At 41.2% G+C, this 20278-nt stretch overlaps 1 protein-coding gene across 9 annotated transcripts in view; it reads left to right on the top strand.

The window, feature by feature from the left end:
* LOC125466930 (rho GTPase-activating protein 32-like) overlaps positions 1 to 20278 on the top strand; it is a 511751-nt gene that overhangs the window by 333394 nt on the left and 158079 nt on the right. For 7 of the 9 annotated variants that reach the window (XM_059638930.1, XM_048562116.1, XM_048562117.1 and 4 more), the window contains one exon: positions 9768 to 9905. In XM_059638930.1, coding sequence (XP_059494913.1) covers positions 9768 to 9905 — 138 coding nt within the window. The remainder of the gene's footprint in view (positions 1 to 9767; positions 9906 to 20278) is intronic. The other 2 variants (XM_048562122.1, XM_048562123.2) reach the window with 1 other exon arrangement.

The raw sequence follows: 20278 nt of genomic DNA, 5'->3' as shown, positions 1-20278 counted from the left end.
AATTAAATGTAATTAAATGGCGCGGCACGGTGGTGCAGTGGCTAGCACTGTTGCCTCACAGCACCAGGAACCCGGGATCGATTCCAGCCTCAGGCAACTGTCTGTGTGGAGTTTGCACATTCTCCCCATGCCTGTGTGGGTTTCCTCTGGGTGCTCCAACTTCCTCCCACAGTCCAAAGTTGTGTAGGCTAGGTGCATTGGCTATGTTAAATTGCTCATAGGGATGTGTGGATGAGGTGAGTTATGGGGGGATGAGTCTGGGTGGGATGCTCTGAGGTTTGGTGTCGACTTGTTGGGCTGAAAGGCCTGTTTCCACACTGTAGGGATTCTATTCTATTCAATCAAAATTAGACCTAGACAGTGGTGAGCCTATGGAATTCTCTCCCACAGGGGAAACTGTTGAGCCTGAAATGTTGAATGCTTTCAAGAAAAGTATAAATATAGTTCCTAGGAATTAAGGGAACAAAAGATATGAGGGATGCTAGGAATATGGTACTGAGTTTGATGATTAGCCATGATCATGTTGAAGGGCAGAATTGTCTTATAGAATCCATACACAGAATGGAAACGGGCCCTTCGGCCCAACAAGTCCACACCAACCATCAAAGATATCCCACCCAGACCCTTTCCCTGTAACCGTGCATTTCCCATAACTAACACACCTAATCTACACATCCCTGAACACTGTGGACAATTTAGGGTAGGTAGATTGGCCATGCTAAATTGTCCAGAGTGTTCAGAGATGTGTCTTCTGCTGTTATATTCCATATTTCTATATAAAATGAAGTACAAGTAGTTGAATTACAAAGTTTCCTTAAATGAATGAAAGAGCTTTTTATTGTCTACTATTCTGAAGCAAAAATAATAAAATGTGACATAAAATACATGCACAGATGGTAATAAACTTAAAATAAAGTGGGTGTCTCGTACAGAAGTTAGATACAGTTGCAATTTAAAGTCAGTAATAGAGCTGTACAGCACAGAAACAGACCCTCCCAACTCATCCATGCCGACCAGATATCCTAATTTAATAAAGCCCCATTTGCCAGGATTTGGCCCATATCCCTCGAAACCCAATATATTCATATACCCACTCAGATGCCTTTTAAATGTTGTAATTGTACCAGCCTCTGCCACTTCCTCTGGCAGCTCATTCCAAATACACACCGCCCTGTGTGTGAAATTGTCGCCCCTTGAGTCCCTTCTAAATCTTTCCTCTCTCACCTAAACCTGTGCTCTCTAGTTTTGGATTCCTCAACCCTGAGGAAAAAGCCTTGGCTATTCACCCTATCCATGCCTGTCATGATTTCATAAACCTTTACAAGGTCACCCCTCATCCTCCGATGCTTCAGTGAAGACAACCCCAGCCTGTTCAGCCTCTCCCTGTAGCTCAAACCCTCCAACCCTGGCAAAGTTCTTGAAAAACATTTCTGAACCCTTCCTAGTTTCACAAATCCTTCCAATAGCAGGGAAGCCAGAATTACTAATCTCTTGTACAGCCTCCCAAACATGACTTCCCAACTCTTATACTCAATGCACTGATGAATAAAGGCAAGCATACAAAATGCTTTCTTCACTATCCTACCTACCTGGGACTCCACTTTCAAAGAACTGTGAGCCTGTACTCCAAAGTCTCTGTTCAGCAGCACTCCTCAAGACCTTACCGTTAGGTGTATAAATGTATAAGGTGTATAAATCTTGCCCTGATTTGCCTATCCAGAATGTGCACCTCACATTTTTCTAAACTGAAACTCCATCTGCCACTCCTCACCGCATTGGCCCATCTGATCACTGCCCCGTTGTACTCTGGGGTAACCTTCACTGTCCACTACACCACTGATTTTGGTGCCATCTACAAACTTACTAACTGTACCTACTATATTCTATAAATGATGAAAAGCAGTGGACCTAGCACCGATCCTTGTGGCACACCGCTGGTCACAGGCCTCCCGTCTGAAAAGCAACCCTCAACCACCACCCTTTGTCTTCTACCTTCAAACTAGTTCTGGATCCACATGGCTAGTTCTCCCTGTGTGCCATATGATCTAATCTTGCTAACCAGTCTACCATGAGGAACCTTGTCATCCCCTTATTGAAGGAATCACATCCACCGTTCTGCTATTATCACTCCTCCTTGTTACTACTTCAAAAACTCAATCAAATTAGTGAGATATGACTTCCCACTCACAAAGCCATGTTGATGATCCCTAATCAGTCTTTGCCTTTCCAAAAACTTTTAAATCCTGTCCCTTAGGATCCTTTCCAACAACTTGTCCACCACTGATATCAGGCTCACTCGTCGATTGTCCCTGACTTTTCCTTATCACCTCCCTTAAGTAGTGGGGCATCATGTTAGTCTACCTCCAATCTTCCAGCACCTTACTTGTGGCTATCAATGATACAAATATCTATTTAAAGTTCTTGGAGACCTTGAGGAGTGAGAATGACCTGAGCCTTTACTATTTAGCTGTTGTATTTCTTCAGTAATACAATTTGCATTCTCATTCTTGAATTTTTGGTGAATGATTGTTGTGACACTTTATGTGATGGTTTTAAGTTTACAAAATTCCCGAGATTAAGGGAAGGTTCCTTTGGATTGGAAATTAAGGATTGTAACTCAATTGCTCAAAAAGAAGAGGGAGACAGAAAGCAAGAAACTACGGACTAGTCAGCTTAACATTTGTTACAGGGAAGATAAAGCCATAGAGTCATGCAACAGAGAAACAGACCCTTCAGTCCAATTCATCTGCGCTGACTGGTCCCAATCTGATCGAGTCCGATTTGCCAGGATTAGGCCCATATTCCTTGAATCCTTTCCAGTTTGTATTCTCATCCAGATGCCTTTTAATTGTTGTAATTGTATCGGCCTCCACCACTTGATATTAGAAGTTAAAGCAGGAATCAGTGTGGTTTTGTGAAAGCAGAGTCATGTTAATTTATTTACTGAAGTTCTTTGAGCAAGTAATCTTTGAAGATAAGGCGAAACTAATACTGACGATGCACTATACTTAGTTTTTATTTCGAAGGAATTTGATAAAGTGCCATGTCGAATGTTATCATTGAAAATTAAAGCTAATGGTGTAGGGGGAAAGTGATAACATGGATAGAATATTGGCTGGCTAGCAGCAGGGAATGCGTAAATGAGTAAATTTTGTTTGGTAAAACATAATAAGTGGCCTGATTCAGGAGCGAGTGCTGGGGCCTTAATGTTTTACAATTTAAATTGATGACTTGGATGTTAAATTTGCTGATGCGACGAAGTTGGGTAGAAAAGTTGGTTGTGAAGAGGACATGAGGCTTCAGTGCAATATGGATAGGGTAAGTGTGACGACACAATCTGGCAAAAAGAGTGAAATATGGCCTAATGAGAGATGTCCATTTTGGCAGGAAGAAATAAAAACAAACATATTGTTGCAGTAGTGAGAAAGTGCAGAGCTCTGATAGGATCTAGGGAAGTTACAAAATGTTACTATTCAGGCATAAAAAAGCTAATAATTAAGAAAGCTAATAAACTTTATTGTTAATTTGAAGATGAATCGGATCCAAAACTACAGCAGTTATGCCCCAATTATACAGGACATTGGAGAGACCACATCTTAAATACTCTGTACGGTACTGCTTGCCTTGTTTGAGGAAGGTTTTAAGTGCATTGGAAGTAATTCAGATGTTTTGATTGAAACACCTAAGACCATGTAGGGTCTTTACAGGGTACATGTTGAGAGGATGGTTACATTTCTGGGTGAATCTGGAACAGTGGGTCACTGTTCAAAAATAAGACCATAAGACCATAAGACATAGGGGTGGAAATTAAGGATTGTAACTCAATTGTTCAAAAAGAAGGGGGAGACAGAAAGCAAATCCTGAGATGCTGCTTGGCCTGCTGTGTTCATCCAGCCTCACATTTTATTATCTTGGAAACTACGGACTAGTCAGCTTAACATCTGTTATAGGGAAGATAAAGCCGTAGAGTCATGCAACATCAGGCCCATCAAGTCCACTCCGCCATTTAAATCATGGCTGATGGGCATTTCAACACCACTTCCCTGCACTTTCCCCGTAGCCCTTGATTCCTTCTGAGATCAAGAATTTGTCGATCTCTGATTTGAAGGCATCCAACATCCCGGCCTCCACTGCACTCTGTGGCAATGAATTCCACAAGTCCACCACTCTCTGGCTGAAGAAATGTCATCTCATTTCAGTTTTAAATTTACTCCCTCTAATTTTAAGGCTGTGCCCACGGGTCCTAGTCTCCCCGCCTAAACGGAAACAACTTCCTAGCGTCCATCCCTTCTAAACCATACATTATCACAATAAGTGGTTGCCCATTTAAAATAGTGATGAGGAGAATGGTTTTCTCACAGGATCATGAGGCCTTTGAACTCTGTTCCTCAAAAAGCAGTGCAGCAGAGTATTTGAATATTTTAAACAGAGGTAGAAGATTCTTGTGGTGTGAAAATCAACTAATTTAGAAATTGACAGTAAAGGCCTCTCCCTCATTCTTAAACACTCCTGTTTTCATTCTGTTTCTCTCTCTTTGTGTCTCTCTCTCTCTGTCTGTCAAATGCACAAACAGCAAGAGTCTTTCTTTTGCTCACTATCACACATGTACATGTATGGTCCAAGGACATCTCTGTCTCTCAAAGTGCAGTGTTATCTCTCTCTCTCTGTCTCTTGCTCACACAAATTCACACATACACACAAACTCCCACATTCTCTCTCACGCACATTCTGCAGCCAGTAGAAGCAAGCCTGCGATTCCCATTTTCTCTGAGAATCAAACACAGTTGCATTCTTGTTGAGCCAAGAGAGTTGAATTATTTTAAAGTGATCGAAATGTGTACTGGTAATTGTGTGAGCTGGCTGTACTCACTAAGTATAGCCGTGTGAGAAAGCAGCATTTTCTGCTTATACTGATATACTACAGCTCTAAGGTCAAAGGTCTGCAAACTGTGGTCTAATTCCTTGGGGACCAGGGCCTCAGAATTGGCTCTTGAGTAATAAATGAAAAGTCTAAACTGACATATTATGATGGAGCACAGATGTTTCTTTAGAAAGTAGTTCTTGTACAACTTGTACTTATTTTTGTTTCTGTAGAAATAGTTCGTGTTCATCATGAAACAGAGTGGTTTAAATTTTATTCATAGTTGTGCTCCCATTGACCCCCCCCCCACCGCTGATCCTTTCCCTGTAGACAGAGGTCTGGGTAATTACTGTCTTTGGAGCCTGAACAACACCAAATGCTTCCTGAAATTTTAACTGAATTTTGGACATCATTTTTAACTTTTTCATTTTAGTTAAATATGTTGTAAACACTGTATCTATGAGTACTTCCCATTGCCTAGAGGATACTATTTTACGTATAAAATGCAAAACAGGTATATGGCAGTACATTTTAATCTGAGTGATTGATTTGACATTGAAAATGTAATACCAATGAAATGAATTGTTTACAGTTTCCAAGAGAAATTAGCATAGTAAATTTGCACTGTTGTCTTGGTGTTGGCTCTTCTGGCAAGGCAATCAGTCAAAGGGATCCCCAAGGAAGAGGGGTGCTCCCTTGTGAATGGTACTGGTTTTATTGAAACATGTAAAAATATGTTAAATTTAGCTGATTAGAGACTTTAAATGTTGGAGAAAGGATGTGCATTTTTGGGAAATGGTAACCCAGTGGTACTGTCACTGGATTAGTAATTCAGATGCTCAGTCTAATGCTCTGGGGATATGTGTTGAAATCCCATCATGGAAGCTGGTTGAATTGAAATTGAATTAATAACATCTGAAACAGAAAGGTTGTCACAATAACTGTGACCATGTAAATATTATTGATTGTTGTAAACACCCATCTGGTTCAGTAATGACCTTTAGGGGAGAAAAACCGCTGTTGTTAGGCAGTCTGGCCTGTATGTAACTCCAGACCAATAGTAAAAGTAGGTTGGCACTGAACTGCCCTCTGATGTGGCCTAGCAAGCCGCTAAGTTAAAAGGACAATTAGGGATTGATAATAAATGTTGGCCTTGTCAGTCAGTGACACCTACATACCATGAAAGAATTTTAAAACTTCTTCTTGTGACTGCAGAATGTTGATTTTCAGAGCACCATGTAATTAATAAAGTGAGAAAAAAACAAAGTTGCTGGTAACGCTCAGCAGGTCTGGCAGCAATTATGAAGGGAAAAAACAGTGTCAACGTTTCAGGTCTGGAAACATTAACTCTGTTTTTTCCTTCATATATGCTGCCAGACCTGCTGAGCTTTTCCAGCAACTTTGTTTTTGTTCCTGATTCACAGCATCCACAGTCTTTCAGTTTTTAAATTAATGAAGCACATTGGTTTCTGCACTATAGAGAAACAGGCAGCACAGCCAAATCGCAGTGAACTTAATAATCAAACTAATATGTTTTTGTGATGCTGTTTGAGAGATAAGTATTGGCCAAGGCACTTTGATGCTTATAGTACAGTGTGTTTGCAGATTAGATGTGGGAATTTTGCTTCATTGTAGTGAACCTGATTTTGAGTTATAAACTGACTGGTGACAAAATAAATTTGAGCAGGAGTGTAAGCGCTATACTTGAACGTAAAGACTAAGGAATAATTCATGTGAATCTAGTGACATGCTTTTATTCTCAGTCTCTTGGCATTTATGCAGTTTGTAATTAGGTAGACAATGTGTGTTAAAAGGCCTTAAATCTAGTTGAAATTCAGAAGGTGTATGATCGTGTTCCAACATGACGTTAAAACTAAGATGTGAAATTTTTAATAGTCAGCTATCTGGATGAATTGTATCAATAGAAAGCTGGAGATGCTCACCAAAAGGGTGGTGGTGGGTGCTTTGACAGAGTAGAACTGTATCTGTAATCTATAGGAATGGCCTGAAGGTATGGGCTTTAGTTTACAATTTGTGATGATCCCTAAATTTGTTTGCTGTAACCCCAGTCTCATATTGGTTGATACTAAATTGTACCATTTGATATTAAGTTTAAAGGAGATCGGTGACAACTACTTAAATAAGCAGATTTGTTCGTAATTGTGACACTATTTTTTATTGGACATGCGAAAGAATTTTGTGTGGACTGATGATAACAAAAGCAATGCGCAATTATGTAGACCCTCCAGTGCACTAAACACCCAAAAGGATTTCACAGAGGTAGTATAAAATTATATATGACACTGAGCCACAAAAAGGTATTACATCAGATGGCATAAAGCTGGTCAATGAGGTAAGTTTTAAAGAGTGTCTTAAAGTGGGATTGTGAGGAAGAGAGGTAAAGGAGTTTATGGAGGGAACAAACTTAGGGCTGAGGCACTTGAAGATGCAGTTGTCAATGATGGAGTGATTAAAATCAAGGAAGCTCAAGAGACTATGACTGCATGTGATTGGAATGAGTGGAGTGCAAATGTCTCAGAAATATGTCGATCTAGAGGAAAGATGTGGGGAGCCAACCCATGGACTGGTTTAAAAATACATTAGCTCCCTAATTGCCATTCAGGAGGTGGTGGTGAGCGATCTTCCTGAATTGCTATAGTTCATTTGGTGTAGGTACGCCCATAATGTTCAGAACTAAGTTCCAACCTTAAACTCAAGCTTTTGTTTAACCAGGAGCTAATGTAATTCAGCAAGTACATGGGTGGTTATGATGGCATTTAATTTGAACTTGGTTATGCCAGCAGATTTTTTTGTTGACATTTAGTTTACTGAGGGCAGAATATGGAAAGCTAGCCAAAAATTGTGTCATAATTGTCAGATGCTTTAATATCAGGAAGTTACAATTGAAAGTATGTCCACAACCCACAAAGCCTAAGTCAGGAGTGTAATAGAATATACTGCACTTACCTAGGTATGTGCAGCTCCAGAAACACTCAAAAATCTCATTATCAACTAGAACAAAAGAGCCCACTTGACTATTGCACCATCCACCAAACATTTATTCACTCCTTCACCAAACCATTTTGCAGCAGGTTGTCTACAAGACGCTTTGCATCAAATACCAAACCTCCTTCAAAATCCATGAATACTACCATCTAGAGGTACAAGGGTGACAAATGCATGGGAAAATCTCCATCTCCCAGTTCCTGTCAAGCTAGGCACCATCCTGACCCAGAACTATATCATTGTTCCTTCGTTGTTGTGGCATTAAAATCCTGGAACTTAGTTCTGAACATTATGGGTGTACCTACACCAAATGAACTATAGCAATTCAGGAAGATCGCTCACCACCACCTTCTGAATGGCACTTAGGGATAAGCAACAAACCCTGGCCCAGCCAGCAATGCACAAATTCTATGAGAGCATAAAAATAAATATGACATAACAAAAGCAAGGATGAGAGATTCAGTACCAGATTATTTAAGGCATGGGGCAGCAATGAATAATGTTACAAAGTGGGGAAAAAAGCAGTCTTAGTGACGGCATGTATATATTGTTAAAAGGGGTCTGATAGCTGAATTGGCAGGATGGCTGGTTGTGGTGCTGAGTAATGCCAACAACATAGGTTCACTTTCCACACTGGCTGAGGTTATAATGAAGGACTCTCCTACTTAGCCTCTCCTCTCACCTGAGGCATGGTGACCATCATGTTAAACCACCACTAATCATCTCTCTGTACAGCCTCCTGGTCTGGTAAGACAGTGGGGATTTTACTATACATTATGGTTGAAATCTCATGTCTGGTCATAAGGGGACAAAGGGTGCAAGCAACACCCAAAAGAACTGTGGGTGCTCTAAATCAGGAACAAAAACAGAAGTTGCTGGAAAAGCTCAGCAGGTCTGGCAGCATCTGTGAATAAAAGAAAAAAATCAGAGTTAATATTTCAGGTCCAGTGACCCTTCCTCAGAATCATTCCTCAGAACAGTTCTGATTAAGGGTCACCGGACCTGTAACATTAACTCTGATTTTTTTTTTCTTCACAGATGCTGCCAGACCTGCTGAGCTTTTCAAACAACTTCTCTTTTTGTTTGTGAGACAATGCAAGCAGGTTGGTTCAGCATTTACCAAGGTGCACAATGAAATCAGTGATCTGGAATCAGATTGTCTGGCTTGGACCCAAGACAATGGTTACACACTTCTTAATGCTGAATTAGAGGAAATTAATTGTACCCAATACTTGATGTTAGATAAGCAGCAACTTAGAAGGTTGATAAAGAGTTTGGGGCCATAACTGTGTTGTGGATTTTAAATGATGACTGAGGAGCAGCATGAGGATGGGCAGTAGGAGTACCCAAGATAGATCCTTGGAGGATACCAGAGAATCATTTTGGTTGGGAAGAGAAACCAGTAGAGACAATTTCTGAAAATGATTTGATTATTAAAATGGAACAAGGCCTGTGAAACACCACCACACTGGGGGAAAAAAAGTGTGGAGGAAATGGAAGACAATGGTATGATCAACTGTGTTAATAGCTTCAGATATGTCAAGAAGGATGAGTAAGGAATATTTACCTTGTCATAGTTCCAGAGGAAATTATTTTTGACTTGACTGAAGATTTTGTGGAGTTCAAAATGTAAACAGATCTGCCATGATCTTGTTGACTGACAGAGCAGGTATGAGGGAATTAATGGCTTGCTTGTGCTAATTTGTATTGTAACATGGTTGGATACCTGATTGGAGAGATTTTCTAAAAGCAACAGTTCTTATGTTCATAGAACACTCAGAACTCTTTCTAAGACAGTTGTTGATATAGGATGATTCATATTCAAGTTGCTTGAATTTTTTAGCTCTGTTTTACAATGACATAAGTTCAATATCTTCAGTAAGCTGTCCTCTATCTGCAGGGCAGGAGTTGGATTGTGAAGAGGAGTTATGAAGATTTCCGGGTGCTGGATAAACATCTCCATCTCTGCATTTACGACCGGCGTTTCTCCCAGCTTGCCGAGCTCCCACGAACGGACTGGCTGAAGGACAGTGCAGAGGTATGATGTCCTGTTACATGCTTTTGTTCACTGTTCACACTTCATTCCTGGTGTTTCCCAAGGTCCTACCATTCATCATGTACTCCCTTGCATTTTGCATCCCGCTCAAGTGCATCACCTCACATTTATCTAGATTGAATTTCATTTGTTTATGCCCAAACTTCTGCCACCATACATACATATCTCTTCACCAGTCTTTTCTTTATTCTCCTGCTCCCCTGTTTTCCCTCTCACCCTTTCCCCATCTCCTGCACCTTTTATATTTAACTTCACCCACCCCCTATTTCACCGAGTTCAACTCTCACCACTCTCTGCTCCTCCAACTACACTTTTCCACACACTCCACTCTTGGCTCACCCTTCACTCCTCCCTCCTCTTTGTCTTTCTCTTTCTCCCCTGAACTGTCCCTTCCTCTGTTTTGACTCACTGTGCGCTTCAGCTCTCCCTCCCTTTTCTAATTCTGGTGCAGCAAGTAATCACTTTATAAATGGGAAAAATGCAACTTCTTTTCAGATTTACACACTTGTTATTCTGTTAATGGAACAGGTGAAAGTAGGTCACAGAATGTATTGAATTTTTTTCAACAAGAAAATACATCTTGCAGAGAAGTTGTTTGAAGCGAATCCAAACAGTTCAGTACAGTTCGTTTGAGATGTAGCTTCATCCTTCCCACTGACCAATCTCCACTACCCCTCACCTGTGTCCACCTATCACCATCCCCACCCACCTTCTCCCAGCCCCAAACCCCCATTTATTTCTGAGCTCCCTTCCCCCTCCCCAGCGGTGATGAAGGGTGTAAACCCAAAATGTCAATTTTCCTGCTCCTCTGATGCTGTCTGACCTCCTGCATTCCTCCAACTCCCTTGATTCTGTGCTGCTTCATGTTAAAAGAGAAGGCACAAACATAGAGGATGTTAAGGGTGCAGAATATTCGCTGAGTGAGGTTATTTCAATGTCCAGTACTAAGAGTGGCTCAGCAGCAGCACTACTGATCGAGCTGGTTGGGACCTAAAAGACGTAGATTGTGTCTGTAGCAGGTGTGGGGAAACCAACAAGAGGGTAAAACACACTTGACCTTGCCCTCACCAGTCTATCTCCTGTACATGCATTGGTCCATGACAACATTATGGTGAAAAGTCCTCCCTGCCTTCACATTGATACTACCTCACGTCGTGTTGCGCGGTGCTATCTTTGCACTTAATAAAACATCAAACAAATTTAGTTACACAATACTGGACATTCATGAGGTATTGTAGGCCAACTGTAGCAGCAGAGGTATACTCAAAACACAATCTGCAGCCTCATCGCCCAGCTTATCCCCTACTCAACCATTGTCATCAAGGGGATGAACCTTGGTTCAACAAAGAGATTGGGGGAATGTCAAGGCCGCACCATGCAAACCTAAAAATGAAGCGTCAACTTGGTGAAGATACTAAATAGGATTACTTGCATGTCACACAGCATAAGCAACAAATGATAGACAGTGCTAGTTGATCCTGCAACCAGTGGATTAGATTTAAGCTCTTCATTCCCTGCACATACGGTCATAAAAGATGGTGGACATTCAACTCACTCGTAAAGAAGCCTTCATGAAAATTCCCATCCTAAACATTGGGAGAGCCCAGCACAACAATGCAAAAGATAAGACTGAAACATTCATTAACAATCTTTACTCAAGTGGATGATCCATCTAGATCTCAGCCAGAGAACCTCAGCATCTAGTCACAGGCACTAGTCTTCAGCCAATTTGATTCACTCCACGTGTTATCAGGATCATTGAATACTACAAATGCTGTGGGCCCTGATGACACTTTGGTAGTAGAACCGAAGACCTGTGCTCCAGAACTTGCTGTGCCCCAAACTAAGCTGTTCCAGTGCAGCTACAACACTGGCTTCCGTCTTACTATTTGGAAAATTGCCTTGGTATGTCCTGCACACAAAAAGCAAGGCATATTCAACCAGCCCAATTACTGCCTCATCAGTCTACTTTAGATCATTAGTAAAATGATGGAAAGTGTCATCAACAGTGCTATCAAGTAGCACCTGCTCAGTGACAGCCCAGTCTTGGTTTTGCTCGGGCCACTCAACTCCTGACCTTATTATAGCCGTGGTTCAAATATGGGGGAAAAAAAGAGCTGAATTCCAGAGTTTGGGTGACAGTCCCTGGCGTCAAAGTTACATTTGACACAATGTAGCATCAAGAAGCCCTAGCAAAACTGGAATCAGTGGGAATCAGGAAAAAAAACTCATTGTGGATTGGAGTCATACCTGGCTGTGCAAAGTGGAAGATGGTTGTGGATGTTGGAGGTCATCTTAGTTCCAGTACACCTCTGCAGGAGTTTCTCAGGGTTGTGTCCTAGACCCAACTATCTTCAGCTACTTCACAAATGACCTTCCCTCCATCACTGAGGTGGGGAGTACAATGTTCAACACCATTTGCGATCTCTCAGCTACTTAAGCAGTCTAGATCCAAATGCATCAAGAATTGGATAATAATCAGGCTAGAGCTGACGAGTAGTAAATAACATGTGTGCTGCAGGATCTTATCCCTTTTTCTACTCGTATTGTTAGTATTAATATGTATCACAGTCTCCTTCTATTTGCCCTCCCTCTTCAGAATTCCCTGCAGCCGTTCAGTGACATTCCTTGGCACAAGGGAGGCTACACACCATCCTGGAGTCTGTTTTGCTGCTGCAGACACGTATTGTCAGTTCCGTTTACAATTGAATCCCCTACCACTACAGTCCTCCCATTCTTCTTTCTCCCCTCATGTTCAGCAGGCCCATCCATGGTGCCATGAAGTTGACTCCCACTGCTTTCCCCTGCACAGTCATCTTCCCTAACAGTATCCAGAATAGTACACCTGTTTGAAAGAGGATGACCACAGGGGACTCCTGTATTGTCTGCCTTCCTATACTCTTGCTGGTGATCTTTTCTGCCTGATAGTCTTCAGCTGTGGAGTGACCACCTCACAGAACAGGCTATTCACAATTTGCTGAGCATTGCAGATACTCCACAGTAAATTCACCCCACAGCTCCAAAATGCGATTAGCTAGGAGCTGTAGCTGGACATACTTCCTGCACCTATACTCATCAGAGACAACTGAAGCTTCAGTGATTTGCCACATAGCATAGGAGGAGCACATAACCATTGCAGGCTCTGCTGCCATGATTTTCTTTAAGCCTCTTCGTTACTCCCCCTTTAAATTATGTTTATGTAAGAATACTGTTGATGTAGTTCCCCTCTGCGAATTGAACTATCCTTACTCTACTTACTTATATTCCTTATTATATTGGTCTGACTTTCACTTAATCCTGTTGTTTCTCAATTAAATGTTTCTTTCAAAAATTACACGTTAAAATTGCGAACTGATCCGTTTTCCGGTGATATTGCTGTTTTACTTTGTTTTGCCAATCAGCAGACCTCGCATTGCAGCTTGTAAATTAGGATTCCCTTCTTTCTGCTCAGTTGAAGCTGCAGGTATTTTATTATGTTCAAGGTGTTATGTAATTCACGTATATGGTGAACAGCAGTGGTCTCTACTCTGATCCTGCCTGAATACCACTTCCTGCCATTTGTCAGACAACATACTTTTTCTCAACTCTGCAACATTTTTTTTATTTTGTATGTAGTTTGCTACCAATTCTGCTAGATGTCCCCGAATTCTACTTTCTCTTATGCTGTAATCTGATGACCAAGATGATACCTTTTACCTATGGGGTAAAGGCCTTGTGAAGTTTCAGACATATTACATTTGTGTTACTGTGGCCTGCTCTTATTGTTAATTCTCCAAACAATTCAATTCATTTAATTGAATATTGCTTTTTCTCCTTACTCTGTTTTCAGTTTTGCAATTTTTTTCTGTTACTTAGATTAAAGATTCCATTTCCTGTCATCTATGTTAAACTAACTGGCCCTTAGACTATATCCAGGAAACCCTCTCCCTTTTTATGTGCAGGAATAAGATATAGCTGCCTGCCAGTTCTCTGTCACTCTCCATTTTTCGAATTTTTTTTATATATGTTCAATAGTGTCTACACTGTATGCAAGATTTTTAAAATAAGTGGACTCAGTAAGTGTTGTCCAGAAGCTTTATTCTCTCTCAGGTTTAATGAAATTATCAATTGTTTGCTCTTCTACTTTGGCAAACTAATTATTCACTATTTCAGTTATCTTGCTGTCATTTATGAATTGAACTGGAGTAACCTATAGTAGAAGCTAATATTGCCTTTTTTATTTTTGTTAGTATTCTGCGAAAGTTTAGTTTCAAATTTCTTGTATTTTTCCTAGTTTTTTAAGACGTTTATCTTAACCTTTTTTTAATTTTCTTTAGTCATCATCTTCTGAAGTCTGCGTATTTAGTGTATTCCTTTGTTGTTTGAGTTTTAGTTCATTCAAAAAGAACAAAGAACAAGACAGCACAGGAACAGACCCTTCGGCCCATCAAGCCTGCACTGACACATCTTTGCCCTTCCATACTAAAACTGTCTTCACTTACAGGATCCATATCCCTCTGTTCCCTTCCTGTTCATGTAGTCCAGGTGCCTTGTGAATGCTGCTGGTGTCTGCTTCCACCACCACCTCTGGTAGTGCACCATCTGGTAAATCTTTTCTGTACCCTTTCCAAAGCATCCACATCCTTCTGGTAGTGTGGTGACCAGAACTGTACACAATATTCCGAGTGTAGCTAAACTTCTATAACCTGCAGCTTGTCTATCCTTATACTCAGTGCTTCTTCGAATGAAGGCAATCATGTCATAAGCCTTTTTTTTTACTACCTTATCTACCTGCGCTACCACTTTCAATAATATGTGGACCTGCACATCCAGGTCTCTCTGCATATCAATACTTATAAGTGCTGTGCTATTAACTATAATTTCCACCTGTATATGACCTTCCAAAATACATCACCTCACATTTGTACGAATTAAACTCCATCTGCCATTTTTCTGTCCATGCCTTCAACTGATCTATATCCTGCGATTTCCTCTGACAAACTCCTCACTGTCCGCATCTCCGTCAATCTTTGTATCATCCACAAACTTACAAATTAAACCAGCTGTATTTTTGTCCATATCATTTATGTAGACCATAAATAGCAGACGCCCCAGCGCTGATCCCTGTGAAACACCACAAGCCACTCCCCACCATTCCAAAAAGCATTCTTCCACTGCTAACCTGTGTCTCCTATGACTAAGCCAGTTCTGTATCCATCTTGCCAGCTCACCCCGATACCATGTGATTCCACCTTTTGTACTAGTCTGCCATAAGGAACCTTGTCAAAGGCTTTACTGAAGTCCATGTAGACGACATCACTGGCTTTTCCCCTCATCGTTCATTTTCATCAAGTCCTCAGAAAACTTGATCAAGTTAACGAGGCACAACCTCCCCTGCACAAAACCACGTTGTCCATTTGCTTCTAAATGAGTCCCTGAGGATTTTGCAAATAATTTTGCTACGAGCGATGTGAAGCTCACAGACTTGTAATTTCCAGGATTATCCCTATTATTCTTCTTAAACAATGGGGCAACATTGGCTATTCCCCAATCCTCTGGAACCTCACCCATGGCCAGAGAGGATACAAAAATGTCTGTTAATGCTCCTGCAATTTGTTGTCTTGCCTCCCTCACTATTCTGGGATAGATCCCATCAGGACCCGGAGGCTTATCTATCTTAATACTTTTTAAGGAGCACAACACCTTTTCCTTTTTAAGAGCAACTCAGCTTAGAAATTCGACACACCCCTCCCTGTGATCATCCTCTACCAATTTCTTCTCTTTGGTGAATGCCAACGCAAAGCTTAATACCTCACCTACCTCTTCTGGCTCCACACACACACATTCCTTCTTTTGTCCTTGAGTGGGTTAATCCTTTCCCTGGCTACCCTCTTGTTTTTTATGTATGCATAAAAAAACTTGGAATTCGCCTTAATCCTGTTTGCTGATGACTTTTAATGATCCCATTTAGCCCTTATAATTCCTTGTTTAGGTTCTTTCTAACATTCCTTATACACTTCAAGGGCTTTATCTGTTCCCGTCCTCCTAGACCTTACAGATGCTTTCTACTTCTTTTTGATTAAGGTCATTACATCCCTGATCAGCCAAGGTTCACATAACTTGCCATATGTATCCATCATTTTGCAGGAATATGCTGCCCCTGAACTCTTATCAACTGCCATTTGAAATATTCCTACATGCCCAATGTGGATTTACCCACAAACAGTTACCTCCAGTCAACATTCTCTAGTTCCTGCCTAATGTTGTTTAGTTTACCTTCCCCCAATTTAACATCTTCACCAGAAGACTGCTGTTATTCCTATGCGTGTGTGGTATTTTACTATTGACTAATTCTTAATTTTTATAGGTATATGATTATTCTGAACTCTGAAAATAAAAATTCTCGTTACTATTCCAGCTTTTTATCTGTCTCCTATTTTCAAGTGGGTCTTTATTAGTTCCAATATATTCCCTTCAAAATTAGCTTTTTCCAATTATAATTTGGGTCTCATTGAATCTTTAATTTCAACCTTATTAGCATGTGAGTGCTGCAGATTGGATGTTTCCCTGTATTTAATTAACTTCTCTGATTCACATAGATTTCTTGACCTAATAGTTATTCCTGTTGAGGTTGGTTGACTCGCCGCTGGTGTGTCGTTTTGCAGACGTTTCGTTACCATGCTTGGTAACATTCTCAGTGTAGCCTCTGATAAAGTGTCGGTGTGTTTTCCCACCTGGTTTTTAAACTCTGAGGATGTTACCAAGCATGGTAACGAAACATCTGCAAAACAACAAACCAGCTCAGCGAGCCAACCAACCTCAACACCCACAACCCGAGCTACAGATCTACTGCAAAACCTTATGGTTATTCCTATCTTCCCAGCCTTTTTATGTATTGGGTAAGAAAGGATTTCTGAATACAGTACAACATTTCATTGCCATTTCCCCTTTCCTCATCTCTTGCCAGTTTATTTTGGCAGTTGTTGAAATCCCACTTGTTTATTATCCCATGTCCTTCACTTATTTCATAAATGCTTGTATGTTTCTGCTTCCATTTCTTGTCCTCAGGTCTGGTCTGTAGATTGGTGTGGCCCATGTTTTGCTCAATTCATGTACATTCTGCCCTAATTTAGTAGTTATGTCCATTTTTCTAATAACTGTTCTCTATATAGTATAGCTGTCATGTTCTACCACTAGCTACCCCTCCCCCGCCAAACTCCCCATCCTCCTTTCCTATCCCACAGCAGTTACTGCCATTACTGTAGCTTACATAGCCATGCTTCAGTTAGCGCAAACCAATCTGATTCCTCATTACATTATTGCCAGCAGTTTCCCCCATTTTCTTTCGAATGTTGTGCACGTTTCTCCACATGCAATTTAGTTTGTTTATATAATGTTTCAACTTGCCTTATTTCAAACTCTTATCTATTGCTTATATTCTTAAGTGCTTTCTCCTTAACCATTAATATCACCTTGTTTTTTTCTGAGGTTTGACCTCTTCAGTCACAATGCTGGGTCCATTAACAGTGCTGGGATAAGAGGAAATAATGTTCAGCTGAAAATAAGATGCTGATTCCAAGTGTGGCAGAAAAGAAATAACTTTCAATTATCATGGCTGTAGGTTACTTTGGTTGTTTCCATTTGAAATAAATAGTGACCACCGCGCAATATGACAATATCTGGCAGCTCATTTACGTTCAACAAGATTTCATAAACTGCGAATGAGGTGACTACTAGTCTTACTTGGTGGTGTTGGTTGCAAGGGTGAAGAGTTTTGCCCAGGACATTCAGAGAACTCCCTGCTTGTGAATGAATAGTGCCATGTTCTTATTAATGTCTGCCTTAGTTCTGAAGTAAACCTTTTGATTTTATTTTTTAGTTAAAGTAGGCCAAGGTGAGCCTTCAGGGAGGGGATAAGATGGGGAAGGTGCTATACCATTCATCACTTTTTTTTAAAAACTACCAATAATTTTAAAATTCACATTTGGAGTTCTACATAGTTGGACCATTGGGAATCAAATATTAGAATACTTTAGTCTTAATCCTATCATTGTATTGCAGTACTATTTATTATACCTGTACCTTTGAAAGGGAAAGCCTTTGTATCTTTGAATCCCCATTAGTCACAGGAGAGGTCCCAGAGAATAGCTAACATTATTCCTTTGTTTAAGAAGGGCAGCAGGGATAATTCAGGAATTTACAGGCCAGTAAATCTCGTGTCAGGGGTAAGGAAATTATTGGAGAGATTCTTAAGGATAGAATTTACTCACTTTTGGAAAAAATATGGACTTGTTAGCAATAGGCAGCTTGGCTTGGTGCAGAGGAGGTCATGTCTCACAAACTTGATTGACTTTTTTGGAGTAGCAACATGATTCTTTTTGAGGGTAAGGTGGTAGATGTTGTCTGTATGGACTTTAGCAAGGCCTTTGGCAATGATCGACATGGCAGGCTGGTACAGAAGTTGAAGACACATGGGATCTGTGGTAAGCTGGTAAAATGGATACAGAATTGACTTAATCATAGAAGACAGACAGTAACGCCAGAAGGACGGTTACCTGTGGAGCTCTACAGGGCTCAGTGCTGGGACCTCTTTTATAGATATGAAAAGATGAAGTCAGGAAAAATGTAGGTGGCCTGATTAGTAAGTTCACAGACAACAAAAAGATTGGGGAATCCATGGATATAGAGGAGTATTGCCAGAGGAAACAGTAGAAGAATGATAGAAAGGAGATTCAGGGACAGAAATGGCGGAATATAGTTTAATGTGGATAAATGTGAGGTGATACATTTTGCAAGATCTAATGCAGGAGGGAAGTATATAGTAAATGGCAGAATCCTTGATAGCAGTAACATACAGAGAGATGTGCAGGCCCACAATTCCCTGAAAGTGGCAGCGCAAGTGGATAACATGTCAAGAAAGCATATAGCATCTTTACCTTGACCAGTCAGAGCATAAAAATTAGCTCACAGATAGTAGGAACTGCAGATTCTGAGATAACAAGGTGTAAAGCTGGATGAACACGGTAGCCCAAGCAGCAACAGAGGAGCAGGAAGGCTGACGTTTTGGGCCTGGACCCTTCTTCAGAAATGGGGGAGGGGAAGGGGGTCTTAAATAAATCGGGAGAGAGGAGGAGGCAGATAGAAGAAGGATAGAGGAGAAGATAGGTGGAGAGGAGACTGACCAATCAAAGAGAAGGGGATGGAGCCAGTAAATGTGAGCGTAGGTGGGGAGGTAGGGAGGAGATAGGTCAGTCCAGGGAGAATGGACAGGTCAAAGGGGTGGGATGAGGGTTAGTCGGTAGGAGGTGGGAGTGTGGCTTGAGGTGGGAGGAGGGGATAGGTGGGAGGAAGGACAGGTTAGGGAGACGGGGGCGAGCTGGGCTGGTTTTCGGGCTGCGGTAGGGGGAGGGGAGATTTTGAAGCTTGTAGCTTTGAGACAGCTGGTTATAACCACTGCATTGATAATGGAACTGAACATGCACCATTGGCATCATTCTACATCACGCTGTAGCCAACAATTGACACCCAAAATGGAGGACGACATGGGGAGATCTCAAGGCTGAACAGCACCTGGCAAAGCATCCTATTGTTATGGATGCTCAGAGATTGTAAGAACTGCCGATGCTGGAGTCAGAGATAACATTGTGTGGAGCTGGAGGAGCACAGCAGGCCAAGCAGCGTCAGAGGACCAGGGAAGAAATGACATTTTGGGAAGGGTTCCAACCCAAAACATCAACTTTCCTGCTCCTCTGATGTTGCCTGGCCTACTGTGCTCCTCCAGCTCCATAGTATTTGATCTATTGTTATGGATGTTGTAATCACTTTTCGTTAGAGGGAAGGACAAAATAATCAACTGCTCAAACTTGTCAAACAGGCTGTGCAAAGGGCAGGTAAATAGGTGATAATTGTACTATGGGAAGGACAGCAGCCTTAACAGAAGGATTAAGCTGGGACAAAAAAAACTGCAGATGCTGGAATCCAAGGTAGACAAACAGCAGGCTGGAAAAATACAACAAGTCAGGCAGCATCTTGAGGAAAAGAAGCATTACCCTTCTTCGGGACAGGATGTGATGGTAGTGGGCGCTGCAGATAAAGGAGGGGGGAGGGGTAGCAGAATCTTGGTGATAGTGTTAGGTGGACACTAGTAGGTGTGTCGTGGTTGATTGCAGGGTGCCAGGTGCTGACATGCAATGTATTTCCGCTCCCTTTATTTTTAGGTTTCTATTAATTCCCATTTCCCTCTTTTCATTGAGGTTGTGCTTCTGCTACTGGTGTGATAGTTGCGTGTCATGTCTGAGTTTCTGTATTCCAAGTGCTCCATAATTTAATCTGCCCCATAATTCATAAAAGCACAGTGCTTGGAGTCATCTGTGGAG

This window comes from Stegostoma tigrinum, chromosome 32 (assembly GCF_030684315.1).
Source record: "Stegostoma tigrinum isolate sSteTig4 chromosome 32, sSteTig4.hap1, whole genome shotgun sequence".
NCBI classification, from domain to species: Eukaryota; Metazoa; Chordata; class Chondrichthyes; order Orectolobiformes; family Stegostomatidae; genus Stegostoma; species Stegostoma tigrinum.
This window is presented reverse-complemented; position numbering and strand designations above follow the sequence as displayed.